The 21,981-nt window shown below is 35.0% G+C and overlaps 1 protein-coding gene across 1 annotated transcript; it reads right to left on the bottom strand.

The window, feature by feature from the left end:
* Positions 1 to 729: 729 nt before the first annotated feature.
* On the bottom strand, positions 730 to 2,043 carry LOC148170593 (uncharacterized). Its single transcript, XM_088042573.1, has 3 exons — positions 2,030 to 2,043; positions 1,543 to 1,931; positions 730 to 1,091 (listed from the first exon to the last, which is right to left on the bottom strand). The coding sequence occupies exons 1-3, from the start codon at positions 2,041 to 2,043 to the stop codon at positions 730 to 732; spliced, it is 765 nt and encodes a 254-aa protein (XP_087898699.1).
* Between the last annotated feature and the right edge of the window lie 19,938 nt (positions 2,044 to 21,981).

Here is a 21,981-nt window from a genome sequence, read left to right as displayed (position 1 = left end):
TTCTAAATTTTCCTTTTCCCTGTTTTTTAATGCATTTACTATACATCTTTTTGTAGTTTATTAATCTGTATTAAACAGTTTTTGATGATTTTACCGTGAAGGCTAGGTTTTTATCCCAATGGGTTTTTAGTCCAGCCAGTCCTGTAATGAGGGTGGTCTCATTGTAAAACCTTTTACATTTTTTGAAGGCCATCTGTTTTTCTTTCTGAGCACTTTCACTACAGGTCGAACGGTCCATTGCTATTTGTTTTAATTCTTGCTGTTAATGTTACCTAACACTAACATTTTTTTTACAATTGTATAAATTTTCCACTAATTTAGTTCACCAATAGAGTTCTCCCTCATATTTGTTGTTTTATTTCACTCTTCCACTAGTGTCGATTTTACCTTTACATGAAAAAACCGAGACCCTTGCTTAACTTTTTTTTCAAACAAAGAATGTCCTAAGTAACTTTTTGGGTTATTATTTAAAATATTTTTTTTCATGTCCATGTACCGGTGTTTGTTGCATAACAGTTTTCCTAGTTACGAATAATTTTACTGTGCACACAAGAACAGGATGAAAGAACTTGCCGACATCGTAATTTTAATATGCCTGTAACCAGTTTGACAAAAATAGCAAATGAGAATAAAATCACGAAATGCAAAAATTAATGTTTTATCAATTTAACAATAGAAAGAAAATAAAAAAAATAACAACCAAAAAATAACATTCTCGTAATACAGCACTTAATTGAGTCTTCTTTTTTTTTCCTCAATTTTCTCGTCATTGTCCTGGTCCCTTTCCCTTTTCCTTAGAACACTCACCATTTCCTCCTTAAAGCCTTTAATTTCTCCTACAATCTCTCCTCTATATTGCTTAAATTCATTAAGCATATCCTGCAGGAGCAAGTTTTGGTGTCTGAGAGCAGTGTTTTGCTCCCAGAGCAACGAATTTTGCTCCCGAATCACCAGGATATGCTCTTCCTGCAGCTCGGTGGTTTTCAGCATTTGTTCTGCTGCAATTTTCTTTGTGCTTTTTTTCTTTTTTGGTCCTGCAACTTGTGGAGGCGGTTTCTTGTTAGGGATAGGTGAAGGAGCAAAAACAGGTTCTAGATGATAGGTAAAAATAAAATAGGATACATTGTTTTTTGTGCAACAGAAAAATAAATCAACCAGCTATTATCAATAAATTTGATTAAAAATGTAAAAGTGGTTAAAATCTATGATTTTGATTTTATTAGATATTTTTGCAACGTATTTTGTACTTCAAACATTAACTAGGGTAACTGGCTGTTTACGGTTGAATTTAAAATGCAGTTTTTTACCAGTGTCCAATTGGTTTCCAGGAGTAGGGCTTGGTGAATGGTGGATTGGTTCATTTTTGGAGGTGGAGGCAATAGGTTCGTTAATAACTAAAAACAAATTAAAATAATTACAGCAACTGAAAGTTTTCAAATTTTTATTATGGTTTTAAATGGCTTATAGATACTAGACCATTGTGATGGTAGTCGAGATTTATGCATCTGAAACAAAAAGTATGTTAAAAGTGATAGTACTTACCATGGTCTCGGAATGTATCGATGCCTCCTTCAATCCCTTCAATGCTTTCTGTGCCTATAAACGCGAGCATCTTTTGATCTATTTCTGTCATCGGGGGGGCCTCGTTCTCTCCTCCTCCCGTTTTTCTGGCCTCGCGTTTATAGGCACTAGCTTTTTGTTTAGTACGGGATTTCAAATCCCGTATTTTTTTTTTTAATTCCTCCACCGTCCTACGTGCTGGAGCCACTGCATTTACATGCTCCACCACGCTGCTCCAAGCTCTGTCGCGATGAAATTGTGTGAGCTTGGGTCCTTTCAATGGGCCCCACAAAATATTCCTTTTCTCGACAATTTCGTCCACCAAAACCGAAATTTCGGTTGATGTAAATTTTTTTGAACGAGTTTTGTTTCTAAAACAAAAAAAATATAGTTAATTTTTACATTCACACACTCATTACTTTTTAAGGTATTAAATTCTATCAAATTTTATACAATTTTATGTACTTACGACTTATTTTCCATCGGAAGTTCTATTCGGCGCAATTGAGGTTATAAATTTGAAGTTTTAAATTCACCACTTTGACATTTGTCGTCGCACGAAACGGTGTCTACAGTTCCGCCGTAGCGACACCGTAGCGACGATGAAATTTATGAACTTAAAATCGCATCGCTAAATAGCGTCGCTAAGGTGTCGCAGCGAAGTGTCGCAAACGAGAGCTTAGCGACGTCGCTAACAACCAACTTGAAATTGACCCGAAAGTTATCTGAATTAAAAATTGGCATAAGTATGGCAAAAATTATTTTATCTTTAATAAAGGAAATTTTCAAATTAATTATATGGTAGTACGAAAGAATGTTGTTAAATTGTGGAATTTTGTTTGGTTTATATAAATCATTCAATTTTTTTAACATTTCATTAACATCAGTTGTAGAAACTATTGAGTTGTGCGCAACATTTAATCTAGCAAACGTTAGAGCATTTTCTAGGTTATCAAATAAATTGATTAAATTTTGAGAATTTAGGATTATTTGGTCTAGTGTGTTTTGTGCCCTAACATAGGCCGACATGTCAGTAAAGGCTTTATTGAAATTTTCTTCGAAGCGATTCAAACGGCTGACGATTAATCTTTGATTTTTATCAAGAGTAGCGATTGTATGATTATAGTGATCTATCAAATGTTGGTTCAAGGAAATCTGAAAATTAACCTGTTTCATTGTTGAATCTATGTTGTTAAAAAGAGTTTTGATTGCTGAATCATATCTCAAAGCATCGTCCGAATCTAAAGTTCCAAATAAAAGTTTTGACGTTTTTCCCACGAGATTAACCAATCCTCTTTTATTTCTAGCATGTGGTGTTAAGTTTTTTAGTTTGCTTTGGGACTCTTTAATTAGATAATGTGCATGATTTAGTAAATTATTTAAAACATTGCGATAGAGAATTTGGGACGAAGTAATATTGACTGTATTAAGTGTATTATTTACTGAATGAAAGTAGTCGATTGTGTTATCAAGAAGATTTACTAAAGGTTTTAATTCAATAAAATGTAGAAATGTATGTTCTGATTCGATTATTTTGCCCTTACCCAGATGAAATGGACAAATTTGTGAAGTTATCGGTGATATAATGTCACATTGAATAGTTGAAAGGAAAGTGAGAAGAAGAAATGAGGCCTATGTCGAAACCATGATAACTTTCGTATTCCCTGCAACAAATCACTGTTGAAACTTTTTTGGAAGTTTGAGTGTAGATTTGTGATATGTGCCCTTTTGTGTTGTTAATTTCTTGTCATTATTAGCTATAACTTTTGTTTCCGAAAATTTTGGTTGGGCTTTATTTCTTGCTTTTGTTTTTACATATGCAGTACAACCAATTTTGAAAGTTGGTGGGTCCGTCTTTTTGAATTTAAATTTTTAATTATTTTGGTTTTGCTCTCTGCAGATTTGGTTTTAATATCTTTAGAAAGTTGTTTTACAATATATTTGTGATTTTGAATGTAGTTAGAGATAATTTTGCTGTATGATAATTCAAAGGAATTATCTGATTGAATATGACCTTTTACAACTTCGAAAGGGGTAAATCCAGTTACCGAATGGATTGCGTTATTATAACCAATAATCGCGTAACTCATTAAGGTGTCGGGGTTTTCGCGTGGTTTTTCTAGTTTTAGACATCTGATCTGTTCTGCCAATGTTGAATGAAATCTTTCAATAGGAGAATTACTATTAGAATTTTTTGGAGTAGTGTAATGAAGTTCGATTCTATGCATGTTGCAAAAGTCTTCTAACATTTTATTTTTAAATTCGCCTCCACAGTCGGTAGTGATTTTTAAGGGAATTCCATGATGAGAAATGTAAATTAAAAAGTTGTCAATGACATTTATTGGTTGAAGTGATTTGATCGGATATGCTTGACCATAACGTGAAAATGCATCTAAAATTGTTACGTAAGAATGGTTTAAGATTTTGAAAGTGTCGACATGAATGTGGTCAAAAGGTTTTTCGGCTGTAGGTGTTAAATTAAATTTTATCACAGTTGGTTTTCTGTCGTATTTGGCTTTTTGGCAAAGTTGGCAATTATTTACATATTCAGTAATGTCATTAGTCATATTCGGCCAATAATAGTTTTTAGCAATAGATTTGGCCATTTCGTTAATTCCTTTCTGGCAAGTTTTTCCCTCATGGTGATATTTAATTTTTTCTTTCTGATCGTCTGAATTTACAATATCTTGTAAGAAAATATTAGTTTTAATAAATTTAAAAGCTGTGTTTTTAAAATACATTTGAATAGTTTTAATAAATCTTGGCGATATTTCTGGACTTTTGAAAAATATGGCGTGTGTTTGTTTCGGGTCCAAATAGTGTTTTATCGCACTTACAGCATGTGTCTCAAAATTTTTTAGTGGTATGGAAGCAATTATTCTGTTTTTATCAAAAAGGTTTTGTTTTTTGACGTTTGATGAAATCGCTTCTTTGTTACAATGAATGATTAGTTGGTGTTTAAATTGGTTTAAGGGTTTTTCAGTTACGGGAAATTCTATGATTGGGTTTTCTATAGAGGAATGTATTGTTTCGTTGTCTGTTATGTTGATTAAATTCGCATTTGGAGGTTTAATTTGAATGTCCGAGATAATTTTGATTTTTGGTTTGTTTGTCGACATCATACTTGCTAAGCTTGAGCTGTCAGGAACGGTGATTAAATCTGGGTTTGCGAGACATCTTTCAATTGTTTCTGAAATATCTCCTTCATTTGCTTCAATTGATGATGTATCTTCGTCTTTTTCTATGTTATGAATTTCGATGCGAGATAGTGCGTCAGCGTTAGTGTTGTGTTTTCCCTTTTTATATACGATGTCATATTCAAATTCTTCTAGCTTTAGTCTCCATCGTACTAATCTAGAATTGGGTTCTTTTAAGTTGAAAAGCCATTGCAGGGGTTTGTGGTCGGTAACAATAGTGAACTTATTACCAAATAAATATGGTCGGAAGTACTTAGTCGCCCATACTACAGCTAATAATTCCTTTTCGATTGTGCTGTAGTTGCCTTCAGCTGAATTTAGCGTTCTGGATGCATAAGCAACAGGTAAATCTTTGCCAATTGTACCTTGGCTGAGGACGGCTCCCAGTGCTACTTGTGATGCGTCTGTAGTAAGGATGAATGGTTTTGTAAAGTCTGGGTATTGCAGAATTGGTTCGTTCATTAGAATATTTTTACAATATTCAAAGGTTTCGCAAAATTCTAGTGTATGTTCAATTTTTTCTCCCTTTTTTAGACACTTTGTGAATGGCTTGGATATTTTGGCGAAGTTTTTGATAAATCTGCGATAATAGCCCAGGAGTCCCAGAAACGATTTTATCTCTTTCACTGTTTTTGGTATTGGGAATTTTTTGATCGCTTCGATTTTTTTTGGATTTGGCTTAATTCCATCTTGCGTGACGATGTGTCCTAGAAATTCCACTTCTTTCCTTAAAAATTCCGATTTATCTAGTTGTATCTTAAGTTGATACTTGCGGAGACGATCAAAAATTAGTTTCAGGTTTGAAATATGTTCTTGCAAAGACGTAGAAAATACGATGATGTCATCCATGTATACGAAGCAAACTTTGTGTTGTAAGTCTCTTAGAACGTTGTCCATCACTCTCTGAAAAGTTGCGGGAGCATTTTTTAGGCCAAATGGCATACGAGCGAATTCGTAATGTCCGTTTTCGACATTAAATGCTGTTTTCTCTACAGAGTTTGGTTCCATCTCGATCTGGTGGAAACCCGATGCCAAATCAAGGGTTGAAAAATAATGGCACTTTCCTAGCTTGTCGAAGATGTCATTGATGTTGGGCAACGGATATCTATCGTCGATTGTTTTTTCGTTGATTTTTCTATAGTCGATTACTATCCTCCATTTCTCTTTTTTACTAGCGTCCATTTTCTTCGGAACTATCCAAATTGGTGAACTCCATGGACTTACAGAAGGTCTTATTATCCCGTTTTCTAATATCTCATGAATTTGTCTTTCTATTTCGGGTTTATGAACGAACGGATATCTATAAGATCTTGTGTGAATTGGAACTTCATCTGTTGTTTTTATTTCGTGCTTTACTTTATTAGTAAAAGTTAGTTTTTCTTCGTTTTTATGAAAAATGTCAGTATAATTTTTACATAATGAGTTAATCGCGTTTTTCTCTTCTTTATTAAGATGTTCAGTTCTTAATAGATTTTTTATCTCTTGTTTGTCAGGGTCATGATCGTTGGTTGTAGTAAAAAGATCTTCAATGTGAAACAAATTGAAGCGTTTTTTAGTGTCGTCATTGAAATTTATAACTTTCATCCGTGAGTTTAAGGTGATGGTGATTCTCGAATCGGTTTTATTTTGAATTTCACCAATTGCATAGCCGGAATTAGAGATTGTTAATGTTTCAGGAATGTACAGTTCGTTTATAAATTGTTCTCGTTTATAAATTGTTCTGGAATTATTATTTGTCCGTCAAAGGTATCTACGGGAAATCTAACTCTCGCTGTTTCGTGAGCATCAATGCTGAAGGTTGAAGAAATCTTATTCATATTTCTTTGGAATAACGGGATTTCAATATGATTTTGGGTGTTGAGTAATTTGCGATTTGCTAAGTCGATGTTAAAGTTGAGGTCTATAAGATCTCTTATTCCTAAAATTCCATCAAAATATTCGTGAACGTCGAAGAGCAAAAATGTTATTATTTTCTTAGCGTTTAGTTCTGGAAAAGCAGGGATATCAGCTTTATATTTGAGTTTCTTTTGACCTATCGGCGTTTTGATTAAACTAGAATCTTGATAGATTGATGTGGGGTAAATTTTTTCTGCTATCGAAGGTCTTAAAATGGTGCGATTACATCCGGTGTCAATTAGTAACTTAATGGGGGGGTTTTGGATTTCGATATACGGTAATCCATCGCAATTAACGTTATTAATTTCGCAAATTATGTTGTTCCGTGAGGCGGGCTGATTTCGTAAAAATTTGAGGGATTATTCATCTGTGTTTGGTTCGAAGGGTCGTTGAAATTATATTCCTGATAAGTGTGATTATAGTTCTGATTGTATATTTGTTCTGTATCAACATCGTTATTGTCATTATCGTCGTTGTTTTCATCATTATATTAAATACTCGTTATCAAAATTTTGTTCGGCTGATTCATTTTGTGGAATTTGATCATAAACAAAGTTTAGTTCTTCTGATTCGAAATTACGTGGTCCCGATTGTCTAAAGTAATTATTGTATTGCGGATTGTAAGATCTTTGAACGGAAGGATTGCGGGATGTTGTGGACATTGGTTCTGGAAAATTATTTGGATTGGATCTTAGAGTATTTCTGGACGTAATGGACATAGGCTCTGGTCGGTTAGTAGGTCTATTAGAAAATTTGGGATGAAAAACATTTCTTGGCTGACCGAAAATTTGTGCGTTCGTGAAAAATTTTGGTTGTGGGGCCCTGTTATTCGGTATTAATTGTATCGGTTGGCTCGGAAATGATGGTTTAGAGTTAAATTGATGGTTGAGTGGTTGATTGAATGAATTTCGAGTTAGGCTTTGAGAGTGATTTACTTCAGGTTTTCTTTGAAATCTTGGTAGTGATTGTTTTGGTTGATTGTGTAAAAAATTCGAAAAATTTTGGGTATATTGAAAATTTTCCTCCTCCGTAACATATCCCATAGCCACTTCTAGTGTTGCCGGATTACGAAGCCTTACGATGCTTTGTATTGATGATGGCAACCCGCGGATAAAAGTTTTAACGCGACTGAGTCATGTTGTTTTGAGTATATCTTTTTTGTTTCTGCAGTCATTTCGGTTTCGGGCACGCTGTTTAGTTTTGAATCGAGTTTGCTTTTTACAATTTGAATGCGCTCACCCCCGCCGCCGCGTCCTACATATCTTAACTTACAAAAACACGTTGAGAACGAACTGCAAAACCCGTTCCCAAATTACAGGGGTTGGATGTAATTGATCAATAATCTACTTATAATCTACTCGTAAAAATGCACTTTTTACTCCTTACATTTATTCTAATTGCACATATGTATTTAAGGAAAAGAATTTATGGTAAATGACCTTGTATCTTCATAATTTATCTCACAATAATATTATAATATTCTCTAGCACTTAGCATTAAAAATCTTAAAAATAATCTACCTCACCTACTGCACTTAGCATAAATCAAAGATCCATTGCACAATGTACTCCCTTCGGGTTTCGCGAGGTGACAGTAATAAAAGTTCAGTTCGGGATTTTGACGATAAATACTTTTAGTGCTTCTGTGTTTTCTGACCTACTGGACGGTAGGGTCTGCAGCACCCCTACCGGGTACGCTGGCATTGGGAGCCATCCCAACCGTGACATGGGCCGGCATGTACCGTCACGTAACGGTCCCGTCAAACCAATGTCTTGTCCAAGTGGACCTAACGGCATTGTCCAGCCCACCATGGGACCACACGTTGGTCGTCTGGACAGACGAACAAACGGGTGACCTTCGCACCCTGAAAACCACCCTGTCCACCATCCTCCTCCAAGGCCATGTAGATCGAACGTATAACGTGACCATCATCTCCATGTCCTTTAATAATAACACTTCCTCCGAGCTGGAACGAAGATATACCACAATCCATTGTTTGCTCCCATCCCTAAATTACCGGTTTTTCCTGGCCGGTTGGATAACTGGCCTCCTTTGTGCCCTTTTCGTCGTGGTTGCTACCTGCACCTATTTGGCCCATCGCCTACAGAACGCTGCAACCCCTATCCGTCGCCGTACAACTCTGTCCCAAGAGCAGTCCACTCCCTTAACAACACCTCCTCCAGCCACTTGGCGTTTTGACGAGTCAGACCAACCCCATTATGCAACTCCCCGAGTCCCCCGCCGACTTTCCTCAAGCTCGTCTTTCCACTCCTTCCAAACAGATCTTTATGTGGACATGAATAATCCCACTTCAGCCCCCTTCGAGATGATCCACTTTCCTCCCCCCCCCGTTTAGAGAAACCCTAGTCTAATCACTATTCTTTTAGCGTAGGACCACCCGGCCTTTAAGGTCTTCCTTATTGTGGAGGCCTTTTTCTTGAAGAACTTGGGGGAACTCTTATTCCGGGGTGGGCGCCCGGAATGCATCAGCCTCAAAGAAATCGACGACACGGAGTGGGGGTACGCTCCAGCGACTCAAAGGCCACCGGTCTTCGCTGCCCGGTTTGAGGACCGGGTAATACGGGCCTGGACCGTAGAGGGAAGTGCCATGTGGCAGTGGCAGTGTTCATTCATCCGGGGTATCATACCACCCCACCCCTACTCCAACGGACTTATGGAGCCACGACGGGCTTCAATATCGAGGGCCTCCACTGGTTGGAGCACGCGCCGCTCCGGGAATGGCACTTCGCGCGTGCGCCCACTCCAGCCCCCGCCGCCACTCCCGTCATGTCAGTGGCCCCCAGGGTTCTACACCCACCCCCGGCCACCATAACAACGGATTCCCCCCCTCCCCCACCGACGGTGGAACTCACGGCGGCCCCAGATGCTACGGCTTCCGAAGACTCGGATTGGGACGCCTGAGTTAGGTGGGCCCCGCTAGCCCCAACCATCATTATTTTTCTTCTTAATTTATGTTTGCATGCATTTTTTTTTTACTAAGTATAAGTGTCCTACCAAATGTTAGACGATATTTTCTTTCCACCTGCCCACGTTCTTTCAAAAACTTATGCAATTTTAGCATAACTTTTTCTTGAAAATCGGGAGCCAATGTAGCGGCCTCTTTAGAAAGCATCATTAATCTGAATGCACTTGTTCAAAAATCTATCATTACATTGCCCAAAAAGAATACACACATTGCGTTTAGCTGTGTCTTTTAAGAAATCAATACCAATACATCTATTCTAAAAATATACCATGACATTGCCTCAAAGGAATTGTCTTGCATGCGTACCCATAATAAACCTTCAAGTTTATGAAGGCAGGTGCGTGCCTTATCTTTAGGACCAAGTTGACTCATCCTCAATTGCTCACTCAATTGCTCACTCAATTGCTCTCAAAATGACACCCCCACACCCTAAATACCAATAAGGAACAAAAGATTACTATGCAGCAGGTGCAAGGAGGCGCCCAGGACAATAGAACTATCCATATCTCAAGTAATAAATAACGATGTAACAAAAATAAACTCTGAACCAGGGGTTGACAATTATTAGACAGGCTAATGTTTTATAGTATCATTAACACCTAAAAATAGGAATTCTGAGAAACTCAGAATGCTTTTAGGATAATTGGATAATTGTAGTTGGCATAATTTGGAATATTCTAAAACTTTAGATTTGAGTAATTATCTTTGATTCTTAATTCTGATTTGTTGGTATACTAAGAGATAATGATTTCAAAGTCAAAAAGACATTATAAACAATTAATAAATGATTTTTAAAAAAATAATAAACTTAGAAAACTAAGGTCACTAGATCAAATTGTCTGTTTTATAAGGTACCGCTGTTAGTTTTCAGTGCGCAATTCAAGAGAGACAGACATAGTCCATAAATCAATGGGTTAGAACGAGACGCAAGATTCTAGGGAATTGTCATAAAATTGTTGACGTAAAATTTGTCATTGACAAAATTTAAGGTTATCTTAAATTTATTTGTTTAAAATACACTTAAATAAACCGTGGGTACAAAAAGAAAATTGGTTCCAACATTATAACAGACTATGTGAATACGAAAGAGGTGAGCGAACCGACATTAGAACCGATTCCATTTTAGCACGTTAAGGACGTGCAACACTCAGAAACGGTCTCGGACTTCAAGCGCTGTCTTTTCTAATCTCCAACGATTCGACTTGTATGCAGTAACGCCCTAATTAGAATATGCTATTAGCACTTATTATATTGTAGCTTCTCCCGACGATGTAGTAACAATGATGAGATGTTAAAGTAACTGAGAGAAAACATTGCACAAAAGAAAGTAGCAAATACATGAGCAGAAAATGAAGTACATGAGATATTTTAAAGGGGCTATTAAGAAGAAAGAATTTACAAGTTTGAAGAAGTAGACATGTTTAAGATCTTGAATGAGTTTATGCAAAACAACTGCAACAAAATGAATATCAAGAACAAATATTAAGGTTATGTTAAAATTATTTACTTAAATCACCCTGAAATACAAAATTACATCTATTTTTAACACTACAGGAGACCATCTGAATACGTACGGAGCAATGAAAGCGATGGTGTGTCTTCCTCATGAGGCTGTGTATCTGCACTGTTCAAGTGATGAGTGCAATGATTGTGTCTTGTCCACCTGCTAGTTTATGAGGCCCCGCTGTTACATTAAGGATAGCAGTCAGTTGGTCCTACAACACATTTTGAGAACGTTTACCGTTGAGGCCGATATACTTACACTTTACAATATCATTGCTTGTGTTTTAGGCATTTGAAATCATATTTCTGTCCATAACGCAGGTTTTGTGATGTACCACATGTGAGTGGTCTTCCTTCTTCCATTTTCTTGCCCATAGATTTGATTTTCAACTCATATTAACAATAAGATGAACGAGTTATTCGCCTGAATGCAAGAAGTTCATGTTGGTATTGGGGCTATTGAAACACAAAAGCGATTGAAGACAAATTGGGGGAACATTATTTAAATTTAGTTCACGGAATTCGTAAACTAACAGGTACAAAATTCCATAACCTTGATGATGATAGTCGGCTTCGATAGGGCTTCCATCTACCTTCTATTTGGAGTTTTCTGAAATTAGTGGAAAGTCGTCGTACATAAAACGTCAAATAGTATTTACTTACGGCGGAGGAAACGAATACACCATAACGATTCGTGTTGAGAAATCGCACATTCAAACCATTTTATTACAAACGATATTTGACAAGAATTGACAGTTCATAAAGCAATGTGTCCACACAAACAACACAAAATTTAGTGCGCATGTAGAGATAGACAGAAGATATCGTTGTCTTTCATTTTGTCACTAACAGCGGTACCTTATAAAACAGACACTTTGATCTAGTGACCTTATAGAAAACAGACACACAGCGACATCTCTTTTCCAATAGTTGAACTAAAAACCCACCCCTAAATTAAAGAAGGGGAAGAATTTAACCCCCTAACCAACCCCTAGCAACCAATCGGATTAGGGCAAAACAAAAACAACCAATCAAATATAGTTGCTGGTATTACGACCCGTAATCATGCAAATGATGGACTATATAAACTCAAAGAAATTTGGTAAAAGGGATATAGACTCTGAATCTTTTCATTTTGAAAGTTCAGTTTTCGAGTTGTCATAAGTGCTTGTACCAGTGCCGTCACAATCCTTAAAAAGATGCAGACCATCACTAAACAAATTAACACCTTCGAGTTCTGCTATGGGCCGCCGCGCCACTCCTCCCGGCCCTATGGGTTTTATGTGCGAAATGGTGAGAAAGAAAATTGACTTTGGTTATAATTCAAGTGATAATTTTTGACTAACATTCTTATTCTACTAACTCTTGTGTCGCACGCCCTTGTATGTTTAGTATTAAAACCTGGATCTTTGATACCGTTGTTTATTGCCATGTTCCTATGTTACGCTACCATTTATTTTGGGCCAACATCGTATTAGCCTCCGAAGAGAATTTAACATTAATGGCTCCAGGAGGGTTCAATCGTAAGTTAATATTTGGCCCGAACACTCCTGTGAGTTAGAGCCGGTAAAGGAAGATAATTGCTCGGGAAACCTTAACTAATCTACACACAGTCAGTCCCTTTACCCCGGCCACAATTCGACTCAAATGATTTTTGGATGTTTATCGAATTCTCGGTACCAATATGGATGACGGTTGCGAGATAAATGTTTGTTTACAACCGGCGTGTTAACATAATCTTATAGTTTTCATTGTTTTAAGTGCTTTAAGAAGTGCATTATTAATCAAAATAATGAATGTAAATAAGAAACGCTCTAAAAGCAATATGTACTGTTGTGTGCCGCAGTGTAAAACATACTATTCAGATAATGTATCGTTTCACAAATTTCCAAATCCCGATAATAAACTACTACGATTGAAGTGGATTCATGCGTTGAGAATGGGAAAAGCAGTATCACCATACATGCGAGTATGCAGCAAACATTTTCAAGATCAAGATTTTTTCTTTAATCGACGTAAGTTGGTATAAATTAATCTAACCTAACTTTAACCCATAAATAATAATGATTACAGGCCATGTAAATAAAAATTACCGACTAAAAGCAAATGTTGTGCCTTCACAAAATCTTCCAAAGGGTTTGCATGACAAAGAAGTAAACGAAGAAAAGTCTTTGCAAAGACAACAAAGAATTGCAAATCGAGACAAATCAATGTAAGCATAGGTTTTAGGTGAAACTGCTTTATTATTATTTTTTCAATGCAGAGATGCGAGTAGGAATGTCGTGCAAATCGTAGAGGATACACCACTTGTTGAGAGGTAGTTAAAAAGTAAAGTCAAATAGTTTTGTTTCTAACCTATATTTTCATTTTAGCGTTAACACTACTGAATTGGACGCTGCAGAGGCGTTAATTTTTTTGGGACATTCAAATCCCATCAGTTTTTCAAACACAGAAGCTAAAGAATTTGAAGATAAGTGTATTCAAGTAAATACATATGAAGAGTTGAAAGACTTTGATCTGTCTGACATTATAAATACGGATTATAAACTACGAATTTTGACGGGAATTCAAAATTTTGCTTTGTTAAATGTTTTTGTGAATGCGTTAATGCCAACATTGCATATGAAGTCAAAATTATGTATGAAAAAAATTGTGTTACGCTTTGCCCCACAAAATTGCAGTTCCCAATGAAACCGGCTAAATAAAGTTTTTCGCCTTCTTCTAGGGGCCGTGTTTTGGTAACACAAACTTGTCCATCACTCACGTAACTACAAATATTACTAATCGAAATCAACATACTTATACCTAGTTATTTACAAAAAAAAACCGAAATAGTCACAAATACACAACAACTAAAGACTACAATAATCCTATTCTACAGTTCAACACAAACATAGCCATAAACAGTCACTACATACACTTTATAAACCACGTTCAAACTATCCACCACTATCCACTTATCCCTCAAATGTAGTTTAGAAAATTTTCCGCAACGCGGCGCCACTATATCTCGTTCTGCCGAATTGCTCCACCGTGGACTGTGAGCCGCTCTACTTTCGACACTTCCAGATGAACAATCCCTGATTAATCGATGATTAATCAGGTTTTCATTTTTGATCTCAGGAAAGAATTAGCTGCAACATGATAGGTAGCATGGCCGCCTTTTTTTCATCACCCTGTATAAAAATGATAAGCAACTATAAGCCGTATTGAAGGCTAAGTAGATTGAGATAAGAAAATTGGTACCCTAACTTAATCATTTTTTTGCAAAAAAATCTTTCTTGATCTAGGTTTTTTGCGTATTGTTTTAAGTGTGAGTCTACTCGTAAACAATACATAAGGCAAAATGGTGCCAAATGTAATACAATTAAAAATTCGAAAAAATAATTATTCTAAAAACCCGTAAATGAAGAACGTTAATAGGTTACCAGTGTATAACTCAACACACATTGTGTCTAAATTTATTCATAAAATTTCAAATATATTTCAGTCGGATATTACATAAAGTTTGAGGTGCCATAACTTTTTATCAAATAGAAAAATTTTAATTTATCTACCTTGCAGTAAGTTTTTCTGTTGCAATTTTGGGACATCATGTACATGTAAAAATTTGAATAGCAGAGTCAGAAAAATCATTATAGGGTGTTATAAAAAAGAGAGCACAACATAAAAATGGTGATCTTTGAGTTTGAATTTGAAAACAAATCGTTTTTTTACTAAGAAAGCTTGTAGCGAATGGTGAGTGAATCTGAAACATCTAAATTATCTATAGCAAAGTAATACAGGGTGATGAATACAAGACGCCTATGATTGGAAGTACCAAGTCCTTTCCCGTTAAACCATCTCAGAAATCAAAGCAAAATTGATTTAAACCTATTCTTTTTCACAGTACGTATTTTTTTTAAATCAAAACTTGGCAATGTTGCTCAACGCTTTCTAATAAAATTTTACATTCGATAATCTCTGTAACTAAGCAACTAATACTTTGAGCTTTACAATGTTGCAACAATGAAATGGTAGGTAGCATGGACGTCATTTTTTTATCACCCTATATAAGAATGTAAAAATATAAAATAGCAGAGTATAGCAAAGATATGCACAGATTATAAACTTATCAACTAAAGTCCACTTTTTATATCGACTTCATATCTAATTGTGATAAACTAAAAGTCTATAAGGAACGCCTAATTGATAAGATATCAGTTTCATTTCGATCGTTGAAAACAAAATTTCATCATGTGATGTGATATTTCACGCTTTTTATTAGTCGAAAATATAAGTAACAAACAAACTGTGTATTTTAACAAATCTTGAAACTATTACTTATTTTAGAAACATAATGATGTTCCTATCTTTGATTATCCATTTTACAATTTTTGTAATAACTACTGAGGGATATGAAACTATTATTTTCCAAAATGATACTCACGCTATTTGTGTGTCTGATGATTTAACAGCTGCCATTTATATTGAACCAGTGACTAAGCAAATAGGAAAAATAACAAATCCAATTATTGAAGGCGATGAGATTTGGGAAGATTGGCATTTACAGAAGTCGACAGCTACTTTACATGCACCTGTTACAGATATCCGATGGTAAGGTATTTTGTATTCAAACCAAACATGTTGGCACTTTTTTTTTGAAGATTTTGACACCTTATTTACGGATGATTTGATTTCTTCTTTCAACCTCTCATTTTCAATTTGAGTGTACCAACCAGACGATGTTAATGTCTATAATAATTACGATAACGATGAGTTAGATACTAGCTTAAGAAAAACAACCCGTGTATGGGCGTTATTAACTATCTACACAAAAAATGGTGAAACGAGATTCCTAGAAAATGACAAAGTTTATCAAAAGTTAGATACAATTCCACCGAAAATAAAAATGACAACAATCACACCTAATTATTGGAAGGCCCAGGACTGTAAGTTAGAAAATGATTGCTATATTTTATGTTTATTTAATATTGTAGATGAAGTGAGGGTATCATATGATGTTTCGCAGACACCCACTCACATTTCGTTAAATGAAGGATCTTGCTTAATTCTCTACATATATCTTTGTGAATACTGTTTTTTAGATATTTATACTAAAGATGTAAAGAATCAAACGGTAAATGGAACAAACAGTATACGAAATGATCTGTATATACCTCAACAAATTGAGCTTAAGTATGTATACAAACTTTCTTTATATCGATATACGTCGAATGGTATTTCGAAAGGATACTGGGCAATTGATGTAAGACGTTGTTCTGCATCCACATTAAATCAAGGTAAATATTTGTCTATTTCTAATAAACAGTGTGTCGCACTTAACAAGTTCATATCATTATCAATTTTCGGATTAGAAATTTGTCACATTTATTGAGTGCCGTCTTTATTATAGAAGTCTAAAGATTATCAGCTCTCTACTATCGGGAGTCTATTTGAAAGTTTGGTCAAGTGTGTAATTTTACCAACTTTTGTTTTTTTTTTATGTCATTTCTGAAATTAAATTTTAGAGCTCTCATCTGCTTGTCATGATTTGAAATCTTGCCTTTTTGACGCGCTGACAAATCCATTACTAGAGTCCGTTGATTTTAAGCTTGCCGGTCCGCTATAAATCAAAAGAATATCCTTCCACTATTGTTAAGTTTATCACTTCTCTATTTCTTATAAACCACAGTCCTTTTTTCCTTCAATGAGGTCCTACTGTGTGATGCGCGATGCCCAAACCGTTTACAATTAGCCAGCGGTACTCAAAATATTAAAGACGGGTTGGAACAGAATGTTACACTTTATGGACAATCGTTAATTAACATCGATAAAGCGACAATTTCACAAAGTAAGACTTTTGTTACAATCTAAACCGAACCAAAGGATAGATGTCATTTGTGACACTAGATGTTGACAGATGAGTGTAAACATAGATCTCAATTTTGACGTTATGAAATTGGAGACTAACTTGATAAAACAGGATTTTTTCCTCAAATTTTGAATACAATTTGCATTAAATTTAAAATGACAACATATATTTTTAACACTTTTATATTAAAAAAATAATAAATTAGGGATTGATTTCACAAACCTTCACAGTAGACTAAAAAATGCACTTATCGGTGATAAAAAAGAAAATTTTTGCGTTGGGTTCTAGTGCTTTGTTAACTATGAGCGTATGCAATATTTCAAAATTTTATCTTTAAAATTAAAGACGATTTTGAGAGTGTTGCCGGACCCTGCATATTTACATTATACAGAACTCGTGACCCAGAGAAAAAAGGCTTATAGAGGCAACAATTCTGAGCCAAAATTTCGAAACAAAAATTTTGTAGCTAAAAAAATAATCGAGATAAGAGGAAAAAACGGTAGCCAATCCCGAAGCAGAACAGAATTTGAAAAATGGGTAACTATGGACACAAACTATCATTTATTGGTCAGATGAACATTGCACTCTCGTTGCCTAGGATATTTTACTCGATCTTTATAATAAGCTTCCGGGATTGGTTGTTAATTTTTTATCCTTTCTCGAATACTATGAAACTTAAGCAATTTTTGTTTTATAACTTACCATGTGTATTGCTGTTGGCACCTCCCCTTGTTCTCTGGGTCATGAGTTCTGGGACACCCTGCATAACAATTATTAATAATGGAACGTTGATTGGTCACTTTCGTCCGAATCATCCTCATCAGACGAGTTATCATCCCCGAGAGAAATAAGGTTTGGAACCGCTAGGACCTCTCACGGTTTATTCGTTTACAAGCGGACCGACAAGCTTAAAATAAACGGACTTTATCTCTTATGGTTTAAAAGTTACGGGCCGAAAAAAAAGAAGAGAAATGTTTTTTTCTGCTTTTTATTAAAAAATCAATGTCGTAAAGTAACACGGAATAAAACTTTTCATCAAATTTATTGTGAAGGCACTTAAATGAGGTATTTTTAGGTCCAGCGAAAAATTTATTAAAATGCAGATACTGTGTTTTTGTTTGCGGCAGACGAAATGTACCAGTCGATTTATACATGTAGTGTCAGAAGTCAGCAGTTAAAATAATAGTAAACAGTTTGGTTACACCCTGTATTTTGATAATGTGATGGCATATTACTTTGGTAAATCTTAATTTCTTTCAGTGACGTATGATACTTCAAATATACCTGACAGAGATATAAAATGTAACATTTTAAACGAAGCAAATACGCATACTCGCGGGAATTCAAGTCAAGATATTTTCCATTGTAAACAGGATGGAGTGTTTGGAAATAATTGCAATGTACGCTGCAAGGAATTATTTCCAGACAACCAAAATTGCGAGGATTACAATATTTGTATTAGGAATTCCAAATGTGAAAAAGCTTGGAGACATTCAAGCAAAACTTCCAAAGGCTGTGAGTAATTTTCAAAATGTTTTTAATTATTCACACTATACAGGTAAATTATTTAACTGATTACTTTTATTCTGTTTTTTTTTAGAAATTTGCAGATTTTGTAAGTGTAGATTTATTTAATAATTAGCTACAATTAATTGACAAATTATTTATTTTTGTTAATTAGGTTTTTTTTGTTGCAGACATTGTTTTGGGCGTAGCTCTTTTCATCTGTATCACAACGGCTGTAATTTTTACAATTTTATGGTTCAAAAATAAAACAGGTTAGTGTGAGAAATTTTATAATTCTTTTGGACTATCGATAACATTGTTTTAGGAAACACAGAAAAACGTCAAACTCCTGAAGAATTCTATCAAGACGAACGGTTACTGAAGACCACTTCCAATGAAATGTCGAAAGAGGTCAATAATTCAGTTTACGGTGAACAGGTAATCCTACTATATAGTTCTATGTTCTTGATTACATTTACTCATTTGTACTGGAGCAATGAAAAGTCATTTCTAAAGAAGAATTCTGAATCCAAAACCCGTTTTGATAAAGATTTATTTAAACGTTTTTTGAGCGTTTATTTTTAATTTTTATTTACTTACACATTGTAATACATTATTGAAAAGTCAAATATACAAAATTTTAAGTGAAAAAAAATGCAATAGAACCAAAAAAAAAATACTTTTAAAAAATATCTTAAATTCAGGCCTGAGATGCAAACCTAAATACAGACTCGAAATCAGGCGATTATTCAGAACAAAAACTTATTGAATAGTAATTATTATTGTTAGTGTTCTTTTCTTCTGAAAGTAGTCATTTTTTAGATTTCGACCATTTCAAATAGTGACTTAGAAAATTATAGATCAACATCAACGGTAAATTTTTGCAAAATTTTTTTTTTGATAAATTTTAACCGTTATTACTTTAGATGCTAAATGACGTCACCAATGAAAACTACGAGTTCGAAAGCTTAGTTCCCGCCTACTTCGCTATCAAGCTGCTTTTGGATACTACAGTCAAGTCCTTCGATCTGCAACTTAAATCTTCCAGTTGTCGTAAATTTAATGATCTAGTCGTTAAAGTAACAAAAAATGACAATATAGAAGAAAATTTTGCCATACAATTGAAATATGATATATGAAAGGATTGACTATTGCCGACTTATTAAAGAATTACTCGGAAGAAAAATGGCTCACGCAGGAGACATACAAGTGCATTCTGTATAGTACTGTTGACTTAACTGAAATAGACAATGTGAAAGACTTCGAAACTGAACAAAAAAAAACACCTTTTAAAACTATGGCATTTAATCAGACAAACATTTACCAGTTCAAAGATCGAGGTTCTGAAAAGTTTTGCAGAAACTTCTTTCTCATGTGTGGACAAATGAGTGCCAAAGAGATGTACGATGAAATTATCAAAACGTTTTCACAAACATTCAATGCCGAAGAACAGGCAGCAGTTTCTTATATTCACTTTTTTCAACAATTACGCAACAATCACTACGACGATAGAAACATTTCACGAAATGCGGTTTTGTTAAACCTTATCAAATTTGCAATTCCTTATTATTTTATAACTCCTCAAATTACATGTGAAAATGAAGAAAGAAGTCAGTTAATTGCAGATGCCCTTCAATCGTTTGACTTAACGTTACTTCCAGAAGTTCCTAGGAAGTTTGTTGAAGAACACTTCAAATATATCATCAACAACACAAACAAACAAAGCACGAAAGATGCCCGTGAATTAAAACTTTTAAAGAAGAACCAAGAGTTAGAAGAAAAATTACATCCTCTTCTTATTTCTGTGGTGATGGATAAGCCGTTATTTTTAGAAGTTAATGAACAAAACAAAAATGCAATTTTTAGAGTGGTTGAATTACTGAAAACTTTTGAGTACCAAAAACTAAATGTAGTACTGGTAGGAAAACGAGTTCCAGAAAACTTATTTCAAAAATGGGATGTGTTTCAAACTTTAAAAGACCTAAGAATAAGAATGGACTGCAAGGTTTATCAAAAAGTAATCACAAAATTCCAAATTTCCTTCCAAGGCAGGAAGGCAAAATCTATTGAGTATCTTCAATCTATTCATAATGTAGATCAACTGTTAACAGCAAGCGATATTTTCTACTTTCTTAAAGAAAATGTATTGTTAATATGAAAAGAATACGAACATGTTCCTGAATTTTTCATTGAAAGAACATTGGTACCATCTACTGTTAATCTTGACCATTTAAAAAGTATTTGTACTGAAGGCCTAATAACTGTGCACTGTGAAGGACAGTCTAAAACAATCCGCAAACTTTTGGAAAAAAATGGTTATGACTTTGATGTTCTCAACATTGTTTTAACAGACGAAGGCAGTGGAAGCAGAAGACTGTTATCATCTAAAATTAAAAACCCTATCAACCGGTACTTTGGAATGGGTGCGAAAAAAAATTGACACAAAAACAGCAGCCATCTTTAATAATAACTTCAATATCATTAGCGGTGGCACCGGTGTTGGAAAAACTACTCTTATGAAGGATTTAGTCAGGAAGTGTCCTAATAATTACTGGGTCATAAGAGTACCGTTGCAACAAATGAACTCAGTGTTCACCAAGAAGAATATTGATGAAATTTTTCGAGATCTTGTGAATACTACTAAAACGAAAGAAAAACGTGACCAAAGATTTTGTAAATATTTTCTAGATGAAAAGAAAATCCTCTTTTTGTTTGACGCTTTGAATGAACTAACTGATGCTATGGTCAAAACTTTGAATATTATTCAAAAAATAGCCGAAGAAGGGTATTGTTACGAGAAGATTCTGGAAGCTTCGAGCGCCAGCGCTGGAACGTTCCGCTCTGCTCTAGAGCGAGCGGTTCGTGGAATAATTCTTATTCATACGCGGAACTCCCGAATATTCTCGCAGCGCTCCAGCATTAGGCTAGTGGTAGGGGAATATCTGTATATAGGGGAGTAGTGATAGGATTGTAGATAGTCTAGTATTTGGAAGTCCTGTAAAGTGAATAATTGTGAAGTACGAGAGGGTTCATAGTGCACAATAAAATTGTTATTGTTACAAGCGAGACTTTTGATTTTTCGGCCAACGTGACAACTGGTGTCAGAAAGTGGGATCCCGTCCAGTATTGTGATCGAGAGAATTCTGGAATTTTCGATCGGAAAATTCGTGACATTACCGGACTGTGACATTGTTACTTGATTGTGGACAATTTTTATGCCTGTTCAAACCAGACAGCAAGCCGCAAAAATGGAGGCGCTGCAAGAATTGATGGCTTCGATGAAGGCGAAAATGGACACACAACAAAAGTTGATTACGAATTTAGAAGAAAGAAGACAAAATGAAAAACTGGAAGAAGAAGAAAGAAGACGAAAAGAAAAATTAGAGGAAGAAGAAAGAAGACAAACAGAAAATGCCTCAATCTTGAACCAGCTTAAAGACATGGAACAAAACATGAACGTAACCATTATGGGTAAGGTC

The sequence above is a fragment of the Gnatocerus cornutus genome, chromosome 7 (assembly GCF_029298725.1).
Source record: "Gnatocerus cornutus isolate USDA-ARS CGAHR chromosome 7, icGnaCorn1.1, whole genome shotgun sequence".
NCBI lineage: Eukaryota > Metazoa > Arthropoda > Insecta > Coleoptera > Tenebrionidae > Gnatocerus > Gnatocerus cornutus.
Note: the sequence above shows the minus strand (reverse complement) of the source record. Positions and strands in the feature narration are given on the sequence as shown.

Bases quoted from the DNA above. Each gene is read 5' to 3' on its own strand.
- LOC148170593 (XM_088042573.1), bottom strand. The intron at 1,092-1,542 runs GTAAGTACTATC...CCTATCATCTAG, and splicing joins CGATACATTCCGAGACCATG to AACCTGTTTTTGCTCCTTCA.